The sequence below is a fragment of the Choloepus didactylus genome, chromosome 12, assembly GCF_015220235.1.
Source record: "Choloepus didactylus isolate mChoDid1 chromosome 12, mChoDid1.pri, whole genome shotgun sequence".
In the NCBI taxonomy this organism is placed as follows: domain Eukaryota; kingdom Metazoa; phylum Chordata; class Mammalia; order Pilosa; family Megalonychidae; genus Choloepus; species Choloepus didactylus.
The window spans coordinates 38,378,049-38,400,445 of record NC_051318.1 but is presented as its reverse complement, the minus strand read 5'-3'; the positions used below and the strand labels follow the sequence as shown (position 1 = coordinate 38,400,445).

General features: G+C 40.1%; 1 protein-coding gene across 2 annotated transcripts in view; it reads left to right on the top strand.

The window, feature by feature from the left end:
- The window catches only part of FARP1 (FERM, ARH/RhoGEF and pleckstrin domain protein 1), a 355,492-nt gene that overhangs the window by 235,466 nt on the left and 97,629 nt on the right, over positions 1-22,397 (top strand). For both annotated transcript variants that reach the window (XM_037800491.1, XM_037800490.1), the window contains one exon: positions 5,610-5,714. In XM_037800491.1, the coding sequence (XP_037656419.1) occupies positions 5,610-5,714 (105 nt within the window). The remainder of the gene's footprint in view (positions 1-5,609; positions 5,715-22,397) is intronic.

The window sequence follows — 22,397 nt, the reverse complement described above, 5'->3', positions numbered from 1 at the left end:
TCTTAGATCCTCCTCTCCCAACTTACCCCACCATCAGACAGAGTAGCTATTTGCTCTGTTCTGAGCTTCCACATTTTATTAATAAATTTAACGTTGTGTTTGCTACATGTTCTAATTTAGCTGGTTATTTGACTACTTTCCCAACTCCGAGAAAGACCTTTGTCTTCTTGATTTCCATTCTCAGCTTACCTAGCACAGCACTTGCACAGAGCTACTCACTTTATAAATGTACCCTAGCCTGCTCAAGCCAATGTGGTTTGCAATAATTCTGCTCTGCCAAAGGGCTGTGAGGAAATTGGAGACATTATGATGCACTGAGATTGTCTTCATGATAGACTGGTTGAAGATTAGTGGGCTACAGAACTTCGAACAATATTCTAATAGGTTTTAATTGTAGGAGAAGGGGGCCAAGACCTTCGAGAGAAGCCATTCCCTTCCACTGGCTAAGAGCATGCCCTGGTTGTCATGGTTATATTAATCCCCAAACAGAAGAAAAACAAAATACTTCCAGAAACTTCTCTCTGAAACCTTAGCAGATGCAAATTCTGTAAATGTGGTCAAGCATTATCTTTACAGGTGTCAAAGAGATTGTTTCAGAAAAGCAAAACTTTAGCTTGAGTCAAGTAGGGAGATTTCTTTCTCCAGAGTCTTTGAGGAAGTGGGAAGGGGAAAAGGTTGACAGTAGACCCCCAACCCACAGGAAGAATTGTAGCTTTAATCTTTCACAGGAGAAAAGAAATACTCTTGCATAAAACTTTATGTAATAAAATAAGCCAGAGGCATAAGAATATTTTAAAGGCACAATAAACTAAAGCAACTCTGATTCACAAATTTTAATAGCTTGAAGCTGTATGTGAATGTATACACTGTTTATTATTAAGTGCTTGCTTGCCAGCCCTTCCCCAAGAATGCAAACCCACTCCTAAAATTTAATTTTATAGATTCAATGAAAAGCCAGTTCAAAATGGAAAAAGCAATAGGGACACAGTTTGAAATCAGCCAACTTATTTGTGTAGTAAATTAAAATGCCTTTTGGAGAATAACTAAAAGTAGCCAATAAAAAGGACTGATAAGAAATGGATTATGTAGTTTCACTGATCACTGGGTTGTTCTCCAAAATAAGATATTAGTGATCGCCATTTGATTCTTCTGTAAGCCTTACGCTTCTAGAATGAAAACTTGTAATGTGTGGAGTAGGCCAGACTCACAGTTTCTTAGAAGAGGTGGGAGTTTCAGAGATCAGCCCCATTCTCAATTCAAACACTTAGTGACATTTAAAAAATGCATTGCATATTAAGTCATTACTAACCTATATGTCTTCAAGGTGCCTAGATAACCTTACATATAAAAATATATACATATGTATGAATATATACAGGCACATATAAATATATCAATGTGTGTATGTGTGTGTATGTGTGTCATGAAGTAAGTCACTCTTTGAGAAAATACTTTCACAGTTGAATTTTTCTTTAGGGTCTCTTCTTTGTATTCTGCCAGTTTAATGTATGCACTTGCCCTCCCCACCCCCAGCCCCAATACCTCTTTATTGACTTGTGTATAGATTTGTTTTAGCAATAAAGGGATAGTGGATTTGTAGCTTTTGAATCCCACTATCAGCTTTCAGTGAAAAGCCTGCCCCAAATGCATAATTTGTGGCTGTTTCCAAAGATGTTCATTTTTATGCCCCCTCCCTTTTGCCAGAACATGTAAAAGAGCTCTTTGTGCTGAGAAATATTTGCAAACATTCAGTGCACACAGATGGAAATTCACTCATGCCTTCCATGGGATAAAACTCTTCACTTACCCACTCTGCTTGAACTAGGTCACACCCTTTAATATTTTTCTAGGGTTTAATGTAAAGGAAATATATCATATTTAATTTGTTCATAAAAATAGTTTTAACAGATTCTATTGTGAGTAACACCCTCCAGTTGTTTACAAATGCGAACCTAATTTCTCATTTACATTTAAGCTGACATTCCTATTAGAAATATTTTCTGACAATAATAGAACATTAAGCCCCCAGATAATCCTCATAATCTAGTTTTTCAAGAATCAACTTCTCTATGCATTGCACATCAAGAGTTAATGAGAATTAGGATTACCCTGTTTTCTCTTTTTATTCATTGTTAAGAATAACTTATTCCTTATTTCCATGCCCTTTTCCATTGATTATGTTCTCCAGAATCAACTTTAGCCCTTTATATCCAAAAGCTTTGAGTGAGCACATTTTTGTACCTTCCTTAAAATCCCTTTTCCTTTTAAAATTGAAAGAGCCAAGCAGCTTTTGAATATCAGATTTATTTTGCGTTTAGGCTCCTGTCTTTTTTAACCATTCAGAGTATGGAAGTTGCCCCAAGTTCTGTGAAGTGATTTTGAACAGAATTACTTTGAGTACAACTCAGAAGACTCATTGGAAACAAGCACAGAGAAATGACGGTGCATGCTGATAGAGTTAAAACACGGCAGGAAGAAAGAGAAGAATTTTTCTTAAAGAATGAGGAGGAGCAAAAATCACTGCAGGAATGTATTCGCTGCTTCAGATTGATGGAAACCCTTTCCCTGCGTCCCTTCTTGGAAATGCTTTCTCCGGAGCAGAATTTGCTCTGGGTGCATTGATACACCCTGATAGTTCTACACAAAGTCCTAAAAGAAAGGGAAATGGGGTCTGTGAACTTTTGATATCATGATTTCTATACATGTTTTAAGCTGTAGCTGCCTGTTAACACATTGGATGTTAATGCTCAGTCAGTGGAACCCATTATGGGGCCACTTACCTTTGAAATTGTCATGCAGTGGGTGGGTTTGTATCCATATAAATACTTTCTAATGATGCTACACACTTGCTTTCCTTATATCCCTGATTGTAGCCAATATTCACAGGGGATTCATATAATGCTTTATAGGCATCTATTTTATAGATGACTTTCAGGAGTTATAAAGATATCATTCAAACTCTAAGTTGACTTGTCCTTATATAACATTTCAGTGTTTTGTATAAAGGATTTATAGGACATAATAAACATTAAAGGAGATTTTAGAAAATTGAGACCAGATTTATGTCATTTACTAACAAGATGCCAAACATCTATTAAAACCCATCATTAATCAATCATTTGAAGTGCTGAGGGGACGCTGTGGGTTCTAGGATTCAAGGTAGCCTCATATTATTGCCAAAATAGGCTCGAGATGTTCATAAAAAGATCTCTGCTGACTCAGTAAAAGACCCAGTTTAGATGGTAAGTCTACCTCTTTTCCTTTTGTGTGTTCCATAAGGTGCCGCATTAAACACCATGTCCATAAAGGCATCCGTTGTATATTGATTTTTTACTTGTTTAGACCTCCAGCATTGAATTAAGTCTCATTTCCCAGACACTGTAAATCTAGATGGAGTTATCAAATTCACTTAGGTCCAGGAGTTCTTTGGGAAATGTGAGTCTGTGCCAACTGGTCAGATAATTGGTAGTATGTTTTTGTAAACAAACGGCAAATTTTGAGAATTGTAAGAGAGAAGGTTTGTGAAACTGGAACGTGGTCTTCCCTTAAAAAAATCTTATGTTATAGGGCTTCCTTCTCAACTTTTCATCCCCCCCCCCACCTAATTTTCATAGCATTCTAATTAATGTCTACTGATTTTACCAGAATGAGAGGAGAGCCTAGAACAAGTGTCTGTGCATTAGTTAATCAGGTAGCCCATTGGAGGCTGGTTTGGCAGCTTGGACTGAGGCCCAGGGGCTGGTATGAAATTCATTACCTCCCCCACCCTCCCATGTTAGCATAGCTGGGTGAATTCTAGGTGCATGGAGCATGACAGAAAGAGGGCAGATTGCTATACCAGAGCAGAGTGAAATAAGATCAGTGGCCAGTAATCCATGCAGATGTTAAGTCCATTCTACTGGGTAAGTGTGTATGTGTGTGTTGGGGGGATGGAGGAATATTTGACAGGGAAAAATGGGGGGATGTTTGCCTTACATCGCCGTCACGTTACTCCTGCCATTAGTACCAGTGAAATGATTCTTGGTCTAGACCAGACATTCAAGTTCTCGAGACTGGAGAGCCTGGGTCCTCCAGGGAGAATATCCCACATCTTTAGAGAGCTGTGAGTGTGTCTTCTGGATTTCAGTGATGAGGAATATGGAAGTGTATTAGGGTTCTCTAAGGAAACAGAACCAACAGGAGATGTTTGTAAATAATATGAGATTTTCTAAAGGCGTCTCATGCAACTGTGGGGATGCACAAGTCCAAATTCCGCAGGGCAGGCTGTGAGCTGGCACTCTGATGAAGGTCTTCGATGAATTCCCCAGGAGAAGCTGGCTGGCCGAAGCAGAGATTAGCATTCTCTCTTCTGACTGCTGAAGCTATCCCCTCCCCCTTAAAACCCTTCCATTGATTATATTAAACTTCTCTCACTGCAGAAGACACTCCCCTTGGCCGACTGCAGATGTAATTAGCCACAGATGCAATCAACGTACTGATAATTTAAGTCCACAAAATGTCCTTGCAGCAACAGATAGGCCAGTGCTTGCTTGAACAGACAGCTGGGCACCATCACCTGGCCAGGTTGACACATGAACCTAACCACCACAGGGAGCATAAAGTGGCATCTGAAAAAAAAAAGTTATCGTCTGACACAAAAGCATCTTCACCTCTCCTCAGGTCATGCTGGGCAGGCTGATATATGTGTCCATCATTATATTCATCAGGCTCTGACTCTTGCTGCCAGTTACTGTTGAGCATTACTGATTGGTTCCAGAAATGCTTTGCTCTTATCAGAGGATGGTGAAAGTATAAAACCAGGAACTGTAGATGGAGATATCTTTGAAACATTTTTCTTTCAGTGTTTAAGTAATGGAATTCGGTTTATTATACTAGTGGTCATCAGGAATCCACCGGATAGTGAAGAGACAAATGAGTCTAAGGTCTTTGGGGTAGAAATTGCATTGTTATATATCTTATTTCCTTTCCTTATAAATTGAGTGTATAGGAAATGTATATATAGTATTGATTTCAGCAGATATTGATTGAATGTCATATAGTTGCTAGGCAATAGGAGAATAAGTAGCCCCAAATTTAATTGAGGAGGCAGACTCACACAGTGAGTAACTTTTATTCATTTGTTCATTCAATCATTTCAGCAAAATTGATTGGTCTGTAGACATTGTGGATCAAAAGATTAATCAAATGTAGACTTTGCTCTTGATATGTATAGTCTAGATGAGCATCTGTAATCTTACTCCCTAATGGCTTACAAAAATCAAAGTGCTATAGGAACCTAAAGAAGAAAACAAATTGTGCCATGCTTGTAGAGGAGGAGCAAGGAAAGGCACAGGGACTTCACATGTCACAAAAAACGGGCCTGGGATTGGGGTGGGAGAGATGGCAGAGAAGCATCCTAAGTGTGGGGAAGAGAGTGAGCAGAGACGCAGAGAACTGGAGCTCAGGGGGTTGTGGAGGCAAGTGGTGGGAAGGGACCTGGGGAAGACGGGTCCAAGACCAGCGGTAAAGGATCTGAAGGCTTGGGAACCCAGAGGTTTCCTCTAGCGAGGAGTTTGGTTGCCTTTCTGCACATCTCAGAAGGTGTAACTGACTCTTGTTTCTGTTCACAGCAAAGAGCTCCAGGGAAAGTGCTGCTGGATGCCGTGTGCAACCACCTCAACCTCGTGGAAGGTGACTATTTTGGCCTCGAGTTTCCTGACCACAAGAAGATCACGGTAGGAGATGCCAAATTATTGTTGCAATTTTACTGCCTGTTCACTTTGGAGAAGGGAATAATTGGACCTTTTCTTGGACATTCAGAAACATAAGAGAGGGGGAAAAAAACAGGAAGACCTTGTTAATATTTTTTATACTAAAAGTAATGCATACATATGATTAGCAAGTTCCAAGGGGATGTGCGCTAAGGACTGTCTCCCTTCCACGCTCTCCCCTCTACCCCGCCCTCCAGGAACCGCCGCTACCAAGCTCTTGTGTAATCTTCCAGTAATAGTTTCTGTGAGTGTATACACAAATGCATCTTTTTAAAATACATAAATGTGAAGAAGCAATGTACAATATCCTGTCCTTCCCTCCCTCTACCAAACCTTCTATTTGGTAGAATAGCTGCATACTATTCTACCAAATGGTTATGTTATAATACACAACCTCTATTGTGAATGATGGGATACTTGGGTTGTTTCCGATTTTTTGTTATTACAAATGATGCTACAGTGCACCAAGTAGTGTGTGTGTGTGTGTGTGTGTGTGTGTGTGTGTGTGTGTGTGTGTGTGCGTGCTCACATGGCCAAGTGTTTCCACAGTTCAAATTCAAGGGCATGAAATTGCCCAGTCAATGGGTTAGACCATTTTAAAGTTTACTTGTTATGTCAAATAGTTCTATCACCAGTTTGAGCCTGAAGTATAGGAGAGTAGCATTCTGTTATTTTTATCCTTTTTGGTTGGTGACATGTTTTTAAGGCTGTATCAGAGTCTACCTTTTATTAGTCACATTTTTAGTATGTGTTCTAGTTTGCTAATGCTGCCATTAAGCAAAATACCAGAAATGGATTGCCTTTTATAAAAGGGGTTTATTTGGTTACACAGTTACAGTCTTAAGGCCATAAAGTGTCCAAGGTAGGTCATCTACAATCGGGCACCTTCACTGGAGAATAGCCAATGGTGTCCAGAAAACCTCTGCTAGCTGGGAAGGCACGTAGCTGGCATCTGCTCCAGAGTTCTGGTTTAAAAATAGCTTTCTCCCAGGACATTCCTCTCTAGGCTGCAGTTCCTCAAAAATGTCACTCTTAGTTGCTTTCGGGGCGTTTTTCCTCTTTTAGCTTCTCTGGAGCAGAAGTCTGCTTTCAAAGGCCGTCTCCAACCTGTCTCTCATCTGCAGCTCCTCTCTCAGCTCCTGTGCATTCTTCAAAGTGTCCCCCTTGGCTGTAGCAAGCTTGCTCCTTCTGTCTGAGCTTATATAGTGCTCCAGTGAACTAATCAAGGCCTATGCTGAATTGGCAGGGCTACATCTCCATGGAAATGATCCAATCAGAGTTATCACCTACAGTTGGGTGGGTCACATCTCCATGGAAGCAATGAAAGAATTACAGTCTAATCAGCACTAATACATCTGCCCACACAAGATTGCATTAAAGATAATGGCATTTGGGGGGACATGACATATTCAAACTGGCACAGTATGTAAGCTCATTGACTGTATTTCCATTTATTCTTTCATTCAGTATGTGCTGAGAACCTAGTACTGTTACTGGTCACTGATCCAACAATGAGTAAAATGCAGGCCTTATATCATAAAAGGAATTTATAATCCCCTGGGGAGTCAAACTTGAGTCTGTAGCTAGTACAGGACAGTATAACAGGGTGGGGAGTGTTGTATGGTAAGGGCAGCGAATAAGATTTGTAGGTTCAGGAAATCCTTTCCAGATACTGCTAAACTGAGTCCCAGGATACCAGTAGGCATTGAAAGAATGTTCTGGGGGAAAAAAGGGGTGCACACCACGTACCATTTTCAAAGACCAGAAAGTCACATGGACAATTCAGGATCTGTAAATAAGGCTGGAGTTTAGTGATAAGGGGGAGGAGAGCAATAGTGAAGAAGTGAGAGATAGAAGGTTGAAAGGTAAGCAGGGAGCCAGATCTTGAAGGGCTTTCTTTACCATAGAACTATAGTGTAAGCTATATATATAATTATAAATTTTCTAGCAGTCGTGTTTTATAAAAAAGGTACAGGTGAAATTTAATTTAAAACTATATTTTCTTAAGCCCAGTGTTCTAGTTTGCTAATGCTGCCAGAATGCAAAACACCAGAGATGGACTGATTTTTGTAAAAGGGGGTTTATTTGGTTACACAGTTACAGTCTTAAGGCCATAAGGTGTCCAGGGTAACACATCAGCAATCGGGTACCTTCACTGGAGGACGGCCAATGGTGTCCGGAAAACCTCTGTTAGCTGGGAAGGCACGTGGCTGGCGTCTGCTCCAAAGTTCTGGTTTCAAAACGGCTTTCTCCCAGGACATTCCTCTTTAGGCTGCAGTTCCTCGAGAATGTCACTCTTAGTTGCACTTGGGGTATTTGTCCTCTCTTAGCTTCTCCGGAGCAAGAGTCTGCTTTCAATGGCCGTCTTCCAAATGTCTTTCATCTGCAGCTCTGTGCTTTCTTCAAAATGTCCCTCTTGGCTGTAGCGCCTCTTCAAAACATCACTCACAGCTACACTGAGTTCCCTCTGTCCATCAGCTCATTTATATGGCTCCACTGATCAAGGCCCACCCTGAATGTGTGGGGCCATGCCTCCATGGAAATATCTCATCATTTATTCACCTACAGTTGGGTGGGGCACATTTCCATGCAAGCAACCTAATCCAAATGTTCCAACTTAATCCCCACTAATAGGTCTGCCCCACAAGACTACATCAAAGAATATGGCTTTTTCTGGGGAACATGATACATTGAAACCAGCATGTTCCACCCCCTGGACCCCAGAAAAGCATACTCTTTCCAAATACAAAATACATTCATCCTATCACAATATCACAAAAACTTAAATCATTTCAGTAACAATAGTTAAGTACAAGATCCCATCAAAATCAATTATAGGTATCGTCAGTCCTCAGGCATAATTTTCCTTTAGCTGTGGATCTGTGAACTTAGAACAACTTATGTGCTTCCAATATACAAAGGAGGGACACTCATAGGATAAAAATTCCCATTGCCATAAGGAGAAACAGTAAGGAGAACAGGGTTAACAGGACCAAAACAGTTCCTAAAACCTGCAGGACAAACTCCATTAGATTTCAAAATCTGAGAGTCATTAACAGAACGATGTTGCATCCTTGGGGCTTGAGAGAGCGGGAGTGTAACCCTTCCTAAGGGCCTTTGTGGCAGCCCTCTCCTGTACAAACGCTTGGGTGAGTGCTCCACACGCTGGGGAGACCACCTTCTCGGCCCCACCCTCCTCAAACATCAGGGCAGCACCCAGATTACCTTCCATCTCTGGGGCATACACTCAACCCCTTCAGAACAGTGGAGTGGCAGCCAGTCTCTCCCCAATTCCCTGGGAATGTGCTCCACCCTCTTTGGGACCTGGGGTGGCAAAACTCTTGCTGAGCATCGAGGTGTAATGCCCACCCTCGACCTCCAAGGCAAACTCACCCTTTCCATGCATGTGGGCCACTCCACTCTCCGAGCCCAAGGCCTCTTGACTCCAGACCTCAACTTCCATGGCTCTGTCTTTGAAGAAATTTTTCCTTCAATTTGTTCCTTGTCTGTCTCCTCCAGTCCAGACCAGCAATGGCTCTGTCTATAAAGATCTCGCAAAAATTCTGTTGGCTTTGCATGAAGCACACAGGGGTCAAAGCCATCAGACAATAGGACTTTCCACAAAGCCTTTCTGCTTAACTCCTTTTCCAATCTTGGCTTGTACTGAAATGGCGGCTGGGTTCCATGTTTGGTTACATCCTCATGTTGGGCTGTAGCTTCTGGGATTCCACCCCCTGGAAGCCTGTAATTTTCCAAGCCATCAACTTCTGGTTTCCTTGAACCCAAGAGTTCAGTTCTAAGTTTATCTCTGTCCTCTCGCATTTTACTATAAGCAGCAAGGAGAAGCCAGGGTACATCCTCCACACGTAGTCTGGAGATCTCCTCAGCTAAGTATTCCAGGTTGTCACTTTCAAATTCTTTCTTCCATCTGACACCAGGACTCAATTTTGCCAAATTCTCTGCCACTTTAAAACAAGGATCTCCTTTCCTCCAGTTTGCAAAAACACATTCATCATTTCTGTTCAAGTCCTCATCAGAAGTATCTTTAGAGTCCATATTTCCACAAACAGTCTCTTCAAAGCAGTTTAGGCCTTTTTTATCAAGCTCCTCACAATTCTTCCAGAATCTTCCCCTTATCCATTTAAAAAGCCGTTCCAACATGTTGGTATTTGCAAACTCAGCAGCGAAAGCACCACTTCTCTGGTACGAAAGTCTGTTCTAGTTTGCTAATGCTGCCGGAATGCAAAACACCAGAGATGAATTGGCTTTTATAAAAGGGGGTTTATTTGGTTACACAGTTACAGTCTTAAGGCCATAAAGTGTCCAAGGTAACACATCAGCAATCAGGTACCTCCACTAGAGGATGGCCAATGGTGTCCGGAAAACCTCTGTTAGCTGGGAAGGCACATGTCTGGCATCTGCTCCAAAGTTCTAGTTTCAAAATGGCTTTCTCCCAGGACATTCCTCTCTAGCCTGCAGTTCCTCAAAAATGTCACTCTTAGTTGCGCTTGGGGTATTTGTCCTCTCTTAGCTTCTCCGGAGCAAGAGTCTGCTTTCAACAGCTGTCTTCAAAATGTCTCATCTGCAGCTCCTGTGCTTTCTTCAAAGTGTCCCTCTTGGCTATAGCTTCTCTTCAAAACATCACTCACAGCTGCACTGAGTTCCCTTTGTCCAGCAGCTCATTTATATGGCTCCAGTGCCTCAACTTAGACGCACCCCGAATGGGCGGAGCAACACCTCCATGGAAATTATCCAATCAGAGTCATCACCCACAGCTGGGTGGGGCACATTCCAAAGAAACACTCAAAGAATTACAATCAATCAACACTGATAACGTCTGCCCACACAAGATTACATCAAAGATAATGGTGTTTGGGGGACACAATGTATTCAAACTGACACACCCAGTATATCCCAAACATTATCATTTCAACATGTAATCAGTATAAAAATTATTAATAAGCTATTTTACCTTTTTCCTATGGAGGAGTCTTCAGATCTGGTGTTTATTTTATACTTACAGCACATCTGAATTCAGACTAGCCCTATTTCAAGTGCTCAGTAGTCATATGTGGCTAGTGGCTATTAGGTTGGACAGCACAGTTTTATACTAAGCTAATGCATTTGGGAGCTATTAAATTATATTAAAGGAAGTGTGATAGGATCTGATTTGATGGTTTAGAAAGGTAACTCCAGCTGGATTGGAAAAGGACAAGTCTGCAGTCAGGAAAGCTGTCAGGAGCTTGCAGTAACACAGGCAGGAGACGTTGCTGACCCAAATTAAGGTAGCATCAGAGGTGAGAGGGAGGTGGATGGATTCAAGGGATTCAGGGAGAAAATGTGATTAGATGAGGGCATGAAGGGAAGTGGATTCATAATGACTCTGTCTTCCGGCTTTGCCGTCTGGGTGGATGGTGGTCATTTGAGATGGAAAATCTAAGGGGAGAACATGTCTGGGGTGAGGACAGAGAGTTCACTCCCAACCATGTGGAGCTGGGGGCATTAGCAGATATTCCAGTGGAGACATCCAGCTGGCAGTCCCAGTAGGTGTATTTCCTGAATGCAGGAAAGAGATCTGAGCTGAAGTTTGGATTCAAGAATCATGAGATTATTGAAAACTTAATTGAAGCTATGAAACTGGATGAGAATGTGGGGTGTAAAGACAAGAGGGCTGAGGATGGAGTATTAGCATTTAAGGGATGGACGGAAAAGAAAGAACTCTCGAGGAGAAGCAAGGGAGCAGAAAAACCATTAGAAGAAAAAGTCACCGGGCAAGGGAGGAGAGCATTTCCTGGAAGGAGTGGCCAGGATGAGAGTTCACACCTCCTTCTTCTGCCCGGTGTTCAGAGTGGGTGCGAAGGAGTGAATCTGCCTCGCACTTAAAAATGAGTGCACATCTTGCTTTCTTGACTTATTCCCACTTCCATTTTCTAGTTTGTACGTTAAATAGTAAGCCTCCCTGACTCCCAGGTCTTTGTCTGAAGTGGTTTATGGCTGCTTACCTGCCAAATTTAACATTCATTCATTCTCTAACAATTATTTTACACCTACACTGTGTCAAGTGTCATAAAATGCACTGTAGAAGACTCATGATAAAATGTGGCTGCAAGAAGTAGCCATGATTCCCATTCATTAGGAGGACACAGCTTAAGGAAGAGAGAAAAGGAAACAAACAATTACAGTACAGGGTAGGAAGTTCTATGGAACATTGTTCCACAAACTTATTTAATTTTAAGATGATTATTCTTACGACATGCAAAGATGTGTTGTCTTGTTACCATTTTAAGGACTGTGCTAAGTAGTGGTATTTTCACTTTGCAGTTGAGGGTACTGAGATTCTGAGAACTGTTCCAAATCTGGATCAACCAACTAGTTGATGGCAGAGCCGGTATTCTAACCGTGTTCTTATGACTCCAAGTTAGTGCCTTTTCTGTTACCCATGGGAGCTGCTCTTTTACTAGAATTGATAAACATATTGATTCTTCCTAGGAACTGGGCAGGCTGGGGAGGTGATGGTGCTGTTGCTGACATCTTTCAAGTTTTTGCAGGCTTGATGTTTATGATCTCACTCCTTTCTTATAATATTGTTTAGGACTGCACTTGGCTACAAAATACAGCAAACCCCACTAATGATGACTTAAAGAAATAAGTATTTATTTTTGCACATAATAGAAATAAAAGCCACCACATGAGTGATTACCATGTGCCGGCAGTGTTTTAGCCGAGGATGCATCAGCAAACGTGACCAAGTCCTTTTTCTGATGGTGCTTACACTCTAACACAGGGGTCAGCAAACTTGTTTCTGGAAAGGGCCGGACAGTAAATATTTTAAGTCCTGTGGGCTGTGCAGTTTCTGGTACAACCACACAACTCATCATAGCAGCATAAACGCAGCCATAGATGATGTGTTAATGATTGGGCATGGCTGCGTTCCAATAAAACTTTATTTACAAAAATACTCCTGTGGGCCATCATTTGCTGACCCCTGTTCTAGAGAGTAATATCTCAGTGTTCAGGCACTATTGTAGATTTACGGACAGTATTTCATTTACTCATACACAGGCCTATTCCATACCCTTTTTCTAATGGTAGAGCTGCGATTCAAGTTCAGATCTGTCTAATTACAAGCCAGGGCTCTCGGTCACCATTCTGTGCTGTCCGTGTCTCAATATTTTAGTCCGTGTATTACAAAGTCCCAATCTGAGAGCTAATTTGTTATAATTTTAAAACTAAGTTGTTTTGGCAAAATTGACCTTTTGCTGTTAGAAGAGGGTGGAGTATGAAGGGGTTAGGGGAGCACCTGGAGGGATTCTGGGGTCCTGGTCCTGTTCTGTTTCTTGATCTGGATGCTGGTTACATGGGTGCGTTTAGTTTGCAAAAATTCAGGGAGTTGTGCACTTATAACATGTTGTGCACTTATAATATGTATATCCTCCTTCTATAAAAGTTTACCCAAAATATGCAATGACATAAAAGTGTATAGTAGCAGAATTAATGACCAAAAAGGGGCTGGTCAAAGGAATCTGCTTTGGAAAGGCCAAGGGCAGTTTTGGTCGAATGAACTAAGGAAGACCTACCAACCTGTTGGATTAATAAATACTAGCTGGATTTTCACCTCTGCCCCCAGGAAAGGTTGCTTCAAAATATAAGACATTTTCTGTCTCCTTCCAGAGTTCTGTCTTAAATACTGCCCTTCTGGCCAGGTGGTATGTGGCAGCAGTTAGGTGAAACCACCTCTGCAGTCGGGCTACGGGCTCTCAAATCCCAGCTTTGCCTCTTCTCAGCAGGGTGACCGTGGCAAGATGTGTAGCCTGACTCAGCCTCCATTTGCTTGTGGGTAAAATGGGGATAATAAAAGCTGCCTTACAGAGTTTCAAAAGGATCAAATGCATGTGGTCCAATGGCTAGGACCTATTAAAGTGTTCAGAAAATGTTAGCTACAGAATTATCATTTATTTAAAATCACCACTATTGTTATTATTACTTCTGCCAGACTTCATTTGGGAAGCTGCTTGCACATCTGCAGACTGAGAGGTTGGCCTCAAAATGCCCAGCATGAGGCTGTCGTGACTGGTTTTGTCCAATTATCTGCCTGTGCTAAGTGGAGAAACCAGTGGTCCTCCCAGCACTTGGCATGGAGAGCTGTGGATCTTTTTCCTGGGTGATGAGTTGTTGAATTTAGGCAGTTTGCATTCCTGCTCAGCCTTCTGCTCCTCTTCTCATCAGGTCTGTCACGGAAATAACCCAAGTCGGAGCATTATTTATAGTAAGGGTTTCAACAAGTTTAAGAGGAAAATGATTGTTCTCCATGGTCTGAGATGTGTATCTCAAGGTTGGAAATAAGCTAGTGCTGATTATTAAATAATCAATGATGCCCTACCCTGTATCAGCCTTGCCCTGTGGCTTGTCAGTGGCTGCAGCTGATGGTTGTGTTTACATAGAAGTTTGGCCTGGTCCTGTCCTCGGATACAGGCAGGACAGACAGCCCTGCCCCCAGGATCACACCACAGGAGCAGAGAAGTGTTTTAATCAGCTTTTTTTCTTTATAGATTGGACTCTTGATGGCAGAAACACTATTTGATTGATCCTTGGAATCAAAATCTTGTACTTAATATGCCAGCTAATTGGTAGTTCGATTTTGAAGGCTGGTGAAAGGCTAGAAGCCATTAGTTGGGCATGGGGATGGGATGTGTTAGGGAGCTAACTTGCCTTGAGCATTACTGGGTACCACTGCTCTGCTATAAATGTAAATGCATCTCCTGTGTTCTTCACATGAAGGATAGGTATGCATTTTTTTTGTAAAGAGCCAGATAGTAAATATTTTAAGCTTTGTAGGCCACATAGTCTCTATGGCAAGTACTCACCTCTGCTATCGTAGCATAAAAACAGCCACGGACAATATGAAAATGAGTGAGTGTAAAACTTTATTTATACACTGCCGTTTGAATTTCACAGCTGTTAATATGTCATGAAATACAGTTCCTTTGATTTTTTTCAACCATTTAAACATGTAAAAGCCATTGTTAGCTTGTAGACCAAACAAAATCAAGCAGTGTTTTTTGTCTTGCTTTATACTTGTCCTCCAGGTTAGGTTTTTATCATCCACGTTTTACAGGGAGCAAATTCAGAGAAGTAACTTGCCTGAAACTTGACAATAGACTGTATAACCAGGTACAGACCCAGGATTCCCACCCAGGTCTGCCTTAGCCAAAGCGTGTGCTCGCGCGTGCTCTCCCCACTGCACTCGGCCGCCTTCCCTCAGGTCTCACCTCAAAATTGCTGCCCGGGTTTCCACAGCGGAGATACAGGAAGCAGACTTACCAGGTCGGTCTCACGAGGATGGTGGGAAAAGTGCTGGGTTGTGGCCTATAAATCTCTGTTTAAACATTTGCTTTGTCATTTAGCAGCTGGGTAGATTCTTAACTTCCTTGATTTTGTACTTCACCTGAAAGATGGGAGTAATAAATGATTATTTTATACGGTTTTCATCATGATTAAGTAAGATACTTTACCATAATGTATCACATAGCAAGCGCTTAGATATCCTGGCAGGAGGGAAGCAACAGGGCATCTGACAGACTTGGAAAAATGACAACCCCCAAATAGCCACCTCGTGTCCACTGGAAATCGCAGAGGGGCAGGCGGAGGACAGCAGCTGAAAGCTGGACTGGACAGGGGCTGGGGCCGTCTAGCTCTAAGTGGTCCTCCAGGACAGGGCACCTCTCGGGAGAAACTGCTAGAAATGGATCTGTCATTGAACAGGGCAAGGGCAATGAAGAGGAATGAAAGAGGGGGTGGGAAATAGAGCCAGGAAATCTCAGAAAGCAAGCCACCATATGTTTTTTAACACCACACTAAAACAGTGGGAGAGGGAATTCTGTGAGTTAGAAAAGCTAGTCTGAATCATGCTTTCTTCTAAAAAGTTTAGGGAATGATTTTCACATAAAAATGAGTAACAGAAAGGTATCAAGGTCATAATGATTTTTTTTTAAAAAATCACACACAAACTGTGTTCCTCTGATGAAAGAGTATGATGCTCTATGAGCTTGCCAAAGGAATCAAGTCACACTCGAGACATGTGATGAAGCTTCTGGATTCACCTATCACTCTGCAGAGGAGTGTGTTGAACAGTGCATTGAGTTCACAATCAGCAAAATCCAGACGCTGGGAAACGATAGGCCAACAGACAAATAGTAAGAAAAAGAAAGGGAAGGAGGAAGAAGCTATAAATTAAAAAGGTACTTAGAAGATAGAGAATTTTTTTTTAATAGGGAACACTAAACTATAGGGTTTAAAGATGCACCATTTGGTGAATATTCAACAAAGAAATGTAAGTAGTGGTTACCATAAAAGTCTGTAGAGTGCTTGCTTTTAGAGGGAGGGAAGGGATTGCTTGGGTTTGGGGTAGGCCGCTGGCAGAGTTCTATTTCTTGACCTAGGTGATGGTTACAGGGGTGTTTGCCATTGAGTAATTTACTAAGCTGTACATTTTGTGTGTGTGTAATTTTAAACTTCTTTGTTTTTTCTGTAATAAAATGTTTTAAAAAGGGGAAAAACTTTTAAAGAGAAGCAAACTGTAGTATAAAGGGGAGAAATCCAATTAAGTAACCAGAATCCCCAAGTGAGATCCTTTGAAATGAATTTTTCAAAGCTAATACAGATTAAAGAAATGATTTTTTAAAAGTCAAAATTGAGTACTTGATATTTTACAAGCACCAAGCCTGAGGTTCACTGCTGAGCCATTCATAAAAGGTGAAAGTCTCCAAAGGTTAACGTTTCCCTCCAGACACCAGCTCCCCAAAACCCCAAGCCTTGCATTGTAATGTTAAGTCATGGGTTTATTCCAAAACTTGCCTTCATGTGTATCTGGGCAATCAAACACTATTTAATGAATTCAATACACTAATCCATGGAGATAGCCTGAACTACCTTTGATTTTTCACTGTGGTTTACAGATCTTTTTAGTTTCTTTTTTATTAAAGTTTTCCTTCTAAAGAAATAAAAATATATACTGCTATTTTTCAAATTTTATTCCCATGGTCCTTCAACAGGCCAGTGTCATTTAAAAAAAGGGAGGGGAGGGGGCTCTACTAGATTAATAGAGGCTTCATGGACATAACCAGGTATGGAGCGTGATCCTGGATTGGATATTAGTTTTGTCAGGTCAGCAGGAAGGATGTGTTTTAGTCAGTTGAGGAAATTTGAATATGACCTGAATATTTGATGAGGGGAAAATTTTCCAAAATGGAAAGTAGGAAAAAAAGTAGGGTACAAAACAGTACAGTCTCATCTTGGTTTTAAAAAATGTGTGTTTGTAAACCCACTCACATCAGGCATAGAAAAAGAACTGAAAGGGTATACACAAAGGCTGTGGCTTTTAAAGCATGGTCTCTGGGCCAACAACATCAGTATCACCTGGAAACTGGCTAGAAATGGAAATTATTTTGCCCCACCCAGATCTACTGACTGGTTAGACACTGGGGGTCAGGGGACTGTGTTTTAACAAGTCCGTGATACATGTTCAACCTTGAGAACCACTTCGCTAAGGTGTGAACAGACATATCTTGGTGGTGGCATGTAATTTTTCCTATTTTTTGCATATCTGAATTTTCTAGAATGCACACATATGAATTTTGTACAAATACAATGTTATTTTTAAAACAGTATTTTTAGTGGCATCCCACAAATTTTGTTTTCATTTTCATTCAGTGTAAAATACTGATTTTCCTTTCATTCTTCTTTGAACCATGTGTTATTTAGAAGTATGTTTAATTTCCAAATGTATGAAGACTTTCTGTTAATGATTTTTTATTTAATTCTGTTGTCAAAGATTATAGATTGTATGTCATGAACCTTTTAAACAATTTACTGATCATACACCCAGAGTATGGTCTACTTTGGTTAATGTGAGCTTGAAAAAAAATATATATATTCTTCTGTGTTGAGTGGAGTACTCTATATATGTCTGTTAGGTGACATTTGTTGATAGTGTTGTTCAGATCTTCTCTGTTTTTACTGAATTGGCCTATCATTTATTAAGGAAGAGGTATTGAAATCTCCAACTGTAATTGTAAATTTGTATATTTCTCCTTGGAATTCCATCAGTTTTTGCTTCATATATGTTTTTTAATGCAATTTTATTGAGATATTTTCACATAGCATAGAAGCCATCCAGAAGCTTCATATATTTTGAAGTTCTGTTATTAGGTATATGAATATTGAGGACTGTTAACATTCTCTTGATTAACTGATTCTTTTATCATTAAGAAATTACCTTCTTTATCTCTGACCATACATATATACACACTTTATTCTGGTGTCTGCTTCATCCAATACTGATATAGCCACTTTAGCTTTTTTTTTTTTTTTTTTTTTATGTTAGTGAGGTATACCTTTTTTCATCTTTTTATCTTAAACTTATCTGTGTCTTTATATTTGAATGTGTTTCCTATAGGCAACATGCGTTGGGTCTTGCTTTTTTACCCAATCTGACAATCTCTGCCTTTTAAATTAGGGTGTTTAGAACATTTATATATAATGTGTTTATTGAAATATAGTTTAAATGTCATCTTGCTCTTTTTTTTCTATTTGTCCTATCCATTATCAGGTCTCTTTCACTGCCTTCCTTTTGATTAAATGAATACTTTTGGTCATTTCCTTTTATCTCCTTTGTTGGCTGTTAGCTATAGCTCTTTTCTTAATGCAATTTTATTAAGACATGTTCACATACCATATAATACATCGAAAGTATACAACTGATGTCTCACAGTATCATCATATAGTTGTGCATTCATCGCTGCAATCAATTTTAGAACATTTTCATTACTCCAATATAGAGAAAAGAATAAAAATATCACCAAACCATCCCATATCCCTTACCCCCCCCACTATTTGTATATTTTTTGTCATTATTTTATTATTCATTTGCCCATAAACTGGGTAAAGGGAGTGTCAGTCACAAGATTTTCACAATCACACAGTCACACAATAAAAGCTATATAGTTATTCCGTTATCATCAGGAATCCAGTCTACTGGATTACAGTTCAACAGATTTAGGTATTTCCTTCTAGCCACTCTAATACCCTGGAAACTAAAAAGGATTATCTATATCATGTGTAAGAATAACCTCCAGAATGACCTCTTAACTCTATTTGAAATCTCTCAACTACTGAAACTGTATTTTGTTTCATTTCTTTTCTCCCTTTTGGTCAAGAAGGCTTTCTCAATCCCATGCTGCCAGGGCCAGGCTCATCCCTAGGAGTCATGTCCCACCTAGTGGGGAGGGCAGTGAGTTTATTTGCAGAGTTGACTTAGAGAGAGAGGCCGTATCTGAGCAACAAAAGAGGTTTTCTGGTAGTGACTCTTAGGCATACCTCTAGGTAGGCTTAGCTTCTCCTTCGCAGGAATAAATTTCATTTGGGCAATCCCCAAGATCGAGGGTTTGGCTTATTAAATTGGGAGTCCCTAATGCTTGAGAGAATATCCAGAGTTCCCCAGATGGGAAAGTTGAATACTTCCACATTTTCCCCCAGTCCCTCAAGGGGGCTTTGCAATACTTTATTTTCTGCCCCAAATACTCTGGAATGTATCAGGGTATCACATTAACCTGCATAGAGTAACAGGATCTCATTCCCTAGTGTAGGTTCCATGTAATTGTGATGTTTAAGTAAACTTACCATGCAGGTTTAATTAGATAGCATGCTACAGAAAATTGAAATTTTGTACCAAATAAGCATCTCTTCCTTTGGTCTCACACAGAAGTTGAAGTTCTAAAATACAGTCAGTATCATCCTTTGCCCTGTATTCTGATTTACCTTAGTCCTAATCAAGTCCATTTCATTCATATCTTTAATTGAAGTCTGTTCTCTTTTTCAGCTTCTTCAGCAGTTGCTGTATGGAGCAATCCTGCTTTTCATAGCTTCCGAACTGTATTTTTGGTTCTTGGGTGTCACTCAGATACCCAGAGGTCCAGGGAACTACCAGGCTGTACCCAAATTAGCTCTTTGATTTGTAATTTTAGCAGTTGCTTTACGGTTTAGAGTATACATCTTTAAATTATTACAGCCTGCCTTGGAATGATATTATACCAACTCATGTGTTATATGGTAAACTTAGAATAATTAATTCCATTCCTTCTCTCCTGATCTTTTTGCTATTGTCATGCATTTTACTTTTAAGTAGGTTATAAACCCCGCACTACATTATTGTTTTCCTTGTTTACCAGTCAATTATCTTTTATAGAGGTTTAAATATTTTTAAATGTATATATTTACCCATGCAATTACCATTTCTGATGTTTCTCATTCCTTTATGTAGACTCAGATTTCCATATGGTATCATTTTCCTTCTCCTTGAAGGACTTACTTAAAATTTTCTTGTCATGCATGTCTGCTGGGGATGAATTCTCTTAGCTCTTTGTATATGTGGAGAAGTCTTTATTTTGTCTTTGTTTTTTTGAAAAACGGTTTTGCTGAGTTAGAATACTAAGATGTGTTTCCTCCCCTTCCATACTGTAAAGGTCTTGCTCTACTGCATTCTCACTTGCATTGTTACCAACAAGAAATCTGCTATTTTCCTCATCTCTATTCCACTATATGTAGTTTTTTTTCCCTCTGTTTTTAAGATTTTCTCTTTATCCCTGTTTTCAGAAATTTGATTGTGATGTACCAGCGTATAGTTTTCTTCATGTTCTTAAGCCTGGGTTTCATTGAGTTTCTTGGATCTGGTTTATAATTTTCATCAAATTTGGAAAAAATTTGGTCATTTTCCTCTCATGTTTTTTCTCATCCTCTTCCCCACCTCTCTTCCTGCTGTTTGCTCTCCTTTGGGGACTCCAACTACACATATACTAGGCTGCATAAAGGTGATCTGCAGTTCACTGATGCTTTGTTTTTAGTTCTCTCAATGTTTCATTTTGGGTTATTTCTAATGCTAAATTTTCAAGTTCATTAATATTTTATTTTACAGTATCTAATCTGCTATTAATTCCATCCAGTGCATTTTTTAAAATTTCACACAATCTTAAATTGTTTTTAGCTCTATAAGTTTAATTTTGGTCTTTTTTTTTTAAGTCTTCCATTTTGCTGCTTGACTCTTTAAACATATGTACTATAGCTATAATAACTATTTTAATGTCCTTGTCTGCTAATTCTGTGTCATTTCTAGGTCATTTTCAATTGATTGATTTTTTTGATGTTTTTTTCCACAACCTCAGTTATTTCCATTATTGTAAAATACAACATATATGCAGAAAGATGTTAACTTCGAAGTACAGCTCAACAAGCAGTTATGTCGGTAATTTCAAAAAATGTTATGGGTTACAGTTCCACAGTTTCAGTTCTTTCCTTGTTGTAAATTATAGTTTATATACAGAAAGGTGAAAACTTTCAAAGTACAGTTTAACAAGTAGCTATAGAGAAAATTTCAAAGAATGTTATTGGTTACAGTTCCACCATTTCAGTTATTTCCTTCTAGCTATTCTAATACCCTAGCTTGTGTGTGTGTACATATACATGTATATAAAGTTTTAGTATACGTAATCCTTTGTTAAATCCTATTTTCTCTGTTGGTACCCCCTCTTCTTGTTTAATCACTTTCTCAATCTTCAGGGGTGTCCAGGCAGTGACCACCCCAACCTGTCCATATTGAAAGGGGTTGTCAACAGTATGAGGAAGGGGACTGCATCTGATTGTTGTTTTTAAAGAGACTGTTGGCTCTGGGTTTTAAGACTTGTCTAGCATAGGAACACTCTGGTGGATTTAAGTTTCTGAAAGATAAAACTTAGCGAGTGAATCTTTTATAGAATCTCAGGTAGGGATCTAGGTATTTTGGGACTACTGTTGGTAAGGACATGGCATACTGTAGCCATTTGGGATATTTAGCTGGAGCTTGCATAAGAGAAACCTGCAAGATAGCCTCTCCACTCTATTTGAGATCTCTTAGCCACTGTAACCTTATTTTGTTGCCTTTCTTTCCCCCTTTTCAGTCAAGTAGACATTTTCAATCCCTTGCTGCCAGGGCCAGGCTCATTCCTGGGAGTCACAGCCCACATTGCCAGGGAGATTGATTCTCCTGGGAGTCATGTCTCACGTTGGGAGGTGAGGTGGGGGGAGGGTTAATGAATTTATTTGCTGAGTTGGGCTTAGAGAGGGAAAGGCCACATGATGGATTTTTGTGTCTGTGTGTTCCTATGGGTCCTACTTTTCTGCTCCTTTGCATGCCTGGTGATTTTCTATTGTATGCTAGACATCGTGACTTTTACTTCATTTGGTGCTGGATACTTCTTTATTCCTATAAATTTTATTGAGTTTGTCCTTGGATGCAATTATTTGGAAACAACTTGGTCTTTTCAGTTAAACTTGTTAGGTGGGACCAAAGTATCACACAATCTGGGGTTAATCATTCCCCACTACTAAGGCAAAACTCTTCAGTACTTTACCTAGTGCCCTGTGTCTTAGTTTCCCAACTGCTAAAACAAACACCATACAATGGGTTGGCTTAAACACTGATAATTTATTGGCTCATGGTTTTAGAGGCTAAAAGGATGGCTTCATCCCAGGGTTGCTATGGTTCTGGCTAGCCAGCAATTCTTGGGGTTCCTTGGCTTTTCCGTCACATGGTGATGCCCTCACCTTTATCTTCCAGTT